Source organism: Copadichromis virginalis, linkage group LG1 (assembly GCF_057382275.1).
Source record: "Copadichromis virginalis isolate Kocher_CV1m ecotype Utaka linkage group LG1, C_Virginalis_male_GT1.1, whole genome shotgun sequence".
NCBI classification, from domain to species: domain Eukaryota; kingdom Metazoa; phylum Chordata; class Actinopteri; order Cichliformes; family Cichlidae; genus Copadichromis; species Copadichromis virginalis.
In genome coordinates this window covers 23,856,084-23,863,199 of record NC_140618.1, presented here as the reverse complement: position 1 = coordinate 23,863,199, position 7,116 = coordinate 23,856,084, and the positions used below count along the sequence as shown (strand labels likewise).

General features: G+C 39.0%; 1 protein-coding gene across 1 annotated transcript; it reads left to right on the top strand.

The window, feature by feature from the left end:
* The first annotated feature begins 800 nt into the window (after nucleotides 1–800).
* Nucleotides 801–5,035, top strand: sult5a1 (sulfotransferase family 5A, member 1). Its single transcript, XM_085455540.1, has 7 exons — nucleotides 801–914; nucleotides 1,210–1,528; nucleotides 1,808–2,019; nucleotides 3,164–3,290; nucleotides 3,387–3,478; nucleotides 3,695–3,875; nucleotides 4,686–5,035. Exons 1-7 carry the CDS (start codon nucleotides 897–899, stop codon nucleotides 4,796–4,798), a joined length of 1,062 nt encoding a protein of 353 aa, XP_085311666.1. The 5' UTR covers nucleotides 801–896; the 3' UTR covers nucleotides 4,799–5,035.
* Nucleotides 5,036–7,116: the final 2,081 nt, after the last annotated feature.

Below are 7,116 nucleotides of genomic sequence, written 5' to 3'. Positions count from 1 at the left end.
GTCTTAGCTTACGTGTGTTTATTTCATATTTTCAGTTGTTTCCCTCCATGGCTAAATAAATCGGTTTCAGTAATGCAGTGATATACAAGAATGGACATAAGGAGCTTCTTTCAAAGAAAAAACTCTGGTAGATGTTATTTTATATATTATGCTTTGTATGTTGTTCAGTATATTTCTATGCAAAACAAGAGGAATTTCAACACACAGCAGTATATTCACAGTTTAAACCAGATATTTACATACACTTTATGGAAAACACAAGAACATTGTTTTACTGTACAACATCAATTTAGAGTAAACTTGTTTTGTTTTGGATAAATAAATATTGAAATATCTTTTGAATTCGTTAAATGTCAGAATAAAGAGAGACAGAGCTGTCTATTTTTTATCACTTTCATCAGATTTAGGAGTACATATACACTAAGTTTATTTTTAAGAAGCTTCTGATAGGTTAGTAGAGTCCATGTGAGTAAATTGGTGGCACACCTGTGGATATAAGGCAAAACACAGAGCCTGTTTCTGTGACATGGGAAAATCAAGAGATGTCAACCAAAACACCAGGAAAAGAATGTGTGTGGCTCCATTTGGAATACAATTTGGTGATATTTACAATTAAGAAATACAGATAGTTTCTCTCTTTACTCTTAAAGTTAACAAATATGTTTTTTATTTGTTAACTTAATATCTAGTTTCAACTGTATATTTTATGATGTTGGTGTTTGGCTTGATTGTCAGCACAAAGAGGGAGAGAGAGAGAGAGAGAGAGAGAGGAACAGAGAGGGAGAGAGAGGAACAGAGAGGGAGAGAGAGAGAGAGGAACAGAGAGGGAGAGAGAGGAACAGAGAGGGACAGAGAGAGAGAGAGACTGAAAGACTGGAGGCCATTGATAGCAGCTTATGGAGTGTTTTTCAGTGGTGAGTAATACTATATAGTCTTTTGTGTCCAAGTAGTTCATACATTTAAAGCTATAAAAGAAACCCATTGTACATTTTGAAAGCAGTCATTGAGAAAATGTACCACTTGTACTACTTTTCTTCTTTTGTCCCGTCAGTCTCTGTTTTTTAACATGTACAGATTTTCCCACGTTGCTGACTTAGCTGTTATTTCCTCTTTCAGTGTGAATACCTGCATACGATATTTGGAAATTACTGCAAGTAACCCCCACTGTCTGTGTGACACGTTAATTAGCGTTTCCTCTTTCTGCTTCAGTCTGTGTGGTCATTGTCTGTGTGTTCTCAACAAGAAAGACACACAACAGGAGAGCATAGAGGCAGAGAGGCAGGCGGAGCTACAGACAGACAGAGCTACAGAGCAGATCACAAAAAGGAGATTAGAGCAGAGGCAGCTGAAAGGATATCAAAAGCAGTAAATAGTTTGTTGAAGGTGGATATGGCCAGGTTAGATGTCACAGAGATGTTTCATGGCATTTCGTTTCCTGGACACCTGCACACTCAGGATTCCTTGAAATATGCTGTCAGCTTTCCATTTCTGGATACGGATATTCTCATAGTGTCTTATCCAAAGTCAGGTAAGAGAGAACAAACTTCCAAAGATACACACACACACACACACACACACACACACACACACACACACACACACACACTCCAGTCTAACCAGATGAGCATGTTAAGCAACTCAGTGAAAACATGGTGACATAGATTGTGGTGAGTTTAGCAATTTACATAATAACTTCTTACTTTTCATTTTAAGCATTTCGCTGAGTTTGAGTAACTTTCTATGGTTTATATGACTGAATTTCATCAATGTGGGCTCATCAATGCCTCTCACTCATTCCTCTTAACAGGTACCACATGGCTACAGGAAGTTGTGACTCTCATACGCACCAGAGGGAACCCAGGGTTGTCCCAGACTGTTGAAAACTGGAAAAGAGCTCCTTGGTTGGAGCACTATTATAGCTCTGCTCTGCTGGAGGCCTTACCTACTACAGCTCGAGTCATCACTACACACTTGCCTCATCACCTGCTGGGCCCTGCCCTCCAGCACTCCAAAACCAAGGTCATTAAAGTGCACATTTAATTGATAGATTTATTCTAAACATTCGCCAATGTTGGAGGCTGTTACCCACTGAGCCCATGCCTGCTCTCTGCAGCCTGGCTGACGTTAGCAGTTTGCCGCACCAAACTAGTCTAATAAGGGGATTTATAAAACTACTGACTCTACTGACTATTTAAGACCTAATACTGAAAGCATAACGTGCCGGCATCAGATCTTTAAAATGTGCATGTGTATTTTTAACACAATGAGACAAGTTAATACATTTATCAAGCCAAATAATGTCCAATTTGTAATGTCATGCATTCATTTAAAAATAATTCCTACAGGACATTATTAATTATTTTGTGGTAGATCCGAACAACAAACAACACTTCTTTATCTGATCAGGCAGAGTGTCCAGTTGACTGTAGTGTGGAAGCTTAACTTAACTCCACTGGTTTGGCTGGTTTATATACTGATTTGACAGATACCCTATACTGATGTACACAGTAAGCTGAGTTTTGACTTTTATTTGTTGTTGTTGTTGTTTTTACTAGTTATGGTATTATTTACACTTTGTCTGTCAGATAACACAACTAGTTGATTTTTCTGCTGTAAATCTCATTATTAAGCTGTATCTCAGTAATTGTGTATTTTTTCTTTTAAAGCAAAAACACAAATCACAGAGAAACATTTCAAGATTGACAGCTTTTTCTGAGAAAGCACTGTCATCCAGACTTGACAGACTTTTAGGTGCCATGAATTTAACTGATAAATATTTGTGTTTTCTGTTTTTGTTTCCATTGTGGGAAAGCGTCTAATTCTACTTAATCTTGACTGCTGATAGAAGTCTAGGGATGATTTCTTGAGCGTAAAGGACAAAGCATAATTTCTTATTAAGTAAAGAGACCACACCCAGCTATGACACTGTGGGTCAGTTGTCCAGTTAAATTAAAATCTCTGAAAATGGGGGACTATGTTTAAAGGTCTCTGAAATTTCTACAGTTATTGCAAAACTTTTGTGAAACTCCTGGAGTAAAAGCACATAGTCTGATTTAAAATCCTCTGTGGTTGTGCACAGAGGGAAAGATTACCACAAAAAGGATCAACTAAATATTTATGGACATAACTGTGAGTAAACTTAACAACACATGTCATGTCACAGGTCATCTATGTGAGCAGAAATCCTAAAGATGTGGTCGTGTCCTTTTACCACTTCCACAAAATGGCCAACTTCCTCCCTGAGCCTCATTCATTTCCAGATTTTTTGGACCGATTCCTGGATGAAACAGGTGAGGGTGACTGTTTTGCTTGTTGTATCATTGTGCAGCTACAAGTTTCAATCTGATCAGATGTGCAGTATTTCTTCACACGCTTGTTTGTTTCAGTTTCTTTCGGTTCCTGGTTTGACCACATTAAAGGCTGGACCAGTCAGATTAATAGCAATCTGCTTCACATCACCTATGAAGAAATGTCGCTGGTAAATTATTGCATCACAGCTAAGCACACTATCCCCTGTAAAATATTCATTTGCTTTGTTCCCTGGTCACAAAGTCAGACGCAGGTCTGAAAAGTGGAAGTACACTTCTTCAAACTGAACCCTATGGCTCATTACATAATTATTTAGCATTTCAAGGAGGTCTCTCATGTCAGTGAAGTGAGGAAATTTAAATTGCACTCTTCTTCCTGCTGCCAGGATCTGCACGGCACCATAAAGAAAATAAGCTCGTTCCTTCAGTGTCCCCTGGTGGAGGACGAGGTCAACAACTGCGTGAAACACTGCAGCTTCAGCAGCATGAAGGAAAACAAGATGATCAACTACACTCTCGTCCCTCAGGAAATAATGGACCACAGCAAGGGCTCCTTCATGAGAAAAGGCAAGTTCTGCTGAACTGTAAGCAGATTAGATGTCTGAGAGTGTCTTAATGTGACCAAAATAGTAGCTGCAAAAATGCAACTTGCTGATAATCTACTGACAGACTTTTGGTAACCTATGACACATTGAGAGCTCTCATCAGTGTGTCATAGGGCATGATAGACGAATCTTAGAGGTCTCAAGAAAATAAAAGGAAATGGAGGAAAATTTATGTTCTCAGTAGCTTTGCTTTTTGCATCATTTCATCTTCATGATAATTATCTTCAAAATAAGTAATGAGAGAAAAACTGTCTGTTTGGTTTAGCTGCACAGTTCACCGTTCCTGTTCACACTAAACGGTCTAAGTGTTTTTAATTTCCTTTCAACTGAATAACAACTTCACCCAGCCTAACCGCAACCTGTTCACAATACCGCCATCTAGAAGGAGATATACAGAAATATCACCTTTGGTCTTCTGGCTGTGAAACTATTCAATTAATATTTAATGACTCAATTATAGACATTTGAATTTTTGAAATTGTCCCTTTTTTAGTAGCATAAAATGACGAGGTAATTATTCAGTCTTCAATAGTCCTATTCAGTCTTGTCATACATAAAGGTTCAACTGAATGATAACTCTTTAATATAAAACACAGTACTACCCAGTAAACTATAACCAAATCCCTTTTTAAAATACATTTCTGATTTATATTTGAAAATCACGTCTTTGTTGGCCTTCAGACAACAGTTTTGATGGCTAAGGAACCAAACAGGACAAAAAAAAAAAAGATCATTTTGACTTTTCTCTCTGTCTTTCCTTTTTGCAATGCAGGTAAAGTGGGAGACTGGAAAAACATGTTCACAGAGGAGGACAGTAGAAAATTTGAAACCATCTTCACCTCAAAGATGATGGAGAACAGCACTTTAGAGTTTGTGTGGGAGTAGTGGTCCTACAGACCACGAGAGTATAGATCACATCAACTGATCCCTTTCAAACTAGTTAATCATTTATGTGTGGATTACAGTATATGTTAACCCTTCACTTGTTTTGTGATAATTATGTTTTGAATTCTTTAATTATGTTGTTCATGTGAAACCTACAGTGATGCTTTTGAGGTTGTCTTCTTCTTCTTTTTCTCCTTTTTAAGTTATAAATAGATTAATAAAGCTTATATACTTGAATGTGTCATGTCATTTTTGTTTCCTTGGTTCAAAACAAGTGGCACTTTACACTTCAGGCTAAGAAGTTGACAGTTACGTAACCATGACAACAAAGAGCAGAGGGAGAAGTCCAGGTGACAGGGTTTAACATAAAGCTCTTTGTCCCCATGCCTGAGTCGCCCTTGTGTGTCCTTTTACTTCAAACACCTCACCTCTGTTTAAGCAGATTTATATGCATAAAAAAGTAATTTTATTCAAACATCAGGTATCTGTTTGATTTGGATTTGAATTTTTGAAGCACAACCACGCTTTAGACTTTTTAAGCAGTCTCTTTAGTCTGTATGTATTTATGTCTGTGTAACAAGTGTGTGATGTTGAAACTCACAGCACTTAACATGAGCAGCCACTGAGCGTGCTTTTTATTTCACAGGTGATTGTCTGTGCAGTTCATGTTGATGTCATGGTCCTGGGCCATGTTGGCCCAGTATTCTTAGTTTTTGTGTGTTTTGTGTTTTGTTCCCTATTTATGCCTTGGTTCCTAGGTTATTTAGTTAAGATGTTCCTTATTTGGTTACCTCCTGTGTGCCCCTGTGTATCTGTGAGCCCTCGTCTCTCCTTGTGTTTTATTCCATGTCTTCCTCAGCCCGTTATGTCTGTGTTCTCCCCGTGCTCTCTCTCCTCCTGTCTGAACCTCCGTGTACTTCCTGTTTTACTTTGACAGTCTCTCGTCAGTATGCGTCATGTTGTGTTCACTCCTGCCCTGTCTCGTTATGGTTATCTGTGTCAGCTGTGTTCCCCGTGTGTTCCCACTTCCCTCGTTAACCCTCTGTGTATTTATGTCTGCATCTCCCTCAGTTCGGTGTCGCGTTCTCCCTCATGCTGTGTGTGATTCTCCCTGTGTTTCTTGGGGCGCTTTATATTTAGTTTTTCCCAGTTTAGTTTCGTATTACCTGTGATCTGCCTTTCCAGCAATAAAGCTGTGTTCTCTGAGTTTATTCCTCGTGTCCCCGTGAGTGTGCGTTTGGGTCCTCTCCTGCCTGCCACACAGCCGAATCATGACAGTTAGTGTGCAAGAATCTGCGTTTTGGCTACTTCATTGAGTGCGTGCACCTTTAAATCGAGACGTCATCTGGCCTGATTTGAAAGAAACCATTCAAACTCAAGCTTGAAAAACCTTGAAGCTGTGAAAGCCCCCTAATGAAAGAATCATCACTTCTGAATGCAGTTAAGGTTTGTTGGAGGTTTATTGGAAAGTGAGCCAAATGAGAGAAAGAAAACTATGCTTAGGCCTTCTGCCTTTGATTGTGAGATAAATATGTCTTGCAGAACATTCAATACATTTTGGATTGATTTATCTTTACCATTTATTAGGGATACACATTTCCCTCTGTTTATAAAAGACGCTGGCCTCTTCTTCGTCTTTCACCTTCTGTCACTGATTATTTCGATTTTTGTCACAACGTCCTGAATATTCAAATTGACAAGGGCACACATGTGCTGCTATATCAGCTGCTGATAAAGCCCCATACACAGCCCCACATGCAAACACCGGTGATTGAAGCTCTCGAGCTGTTGTTGTGCACACAGGCTCACACATTTTGGTCATGTGAGAATTCACTTCACACCTCTCGTACCCCTCTCTGACTCTGCTGAGGGCAAGGAGGTTGAAGGGTAAAGCTGCTGCCAGTGTTAAACGGTTTAAACACAGCAGGACTTTTAAAAAATTGGATTTTTCGTCATTTAGCCTCATATTAATCATTATCAATGATGATGGCAGAGTGTTTTGGCAAGGACAAGATGTTTGGCTGATACAAAGGTTGCTGTAAGCTGTAATTAGCCCACACATTCTGAGATTTATATTTTGTTCTTAGATCAAAGATTTTATAGACACATTTATAGACAATCTACTTATATACAAGATGTTTAACATGAGTTATGGCCTGCTCTGGATGTTATGAGATGGACCATCTGTTTTTGAGTAGTTTGCCTCCATTCCTGGAGGAGTGCAGCATGCGGCTGTGCAATGCTGGTTGGTTGTGGCTTTCTTTAAACATGTTGACGCTGCATCTCCCAGGCATGTTCAGTAGGAGGCTTACTGAGAG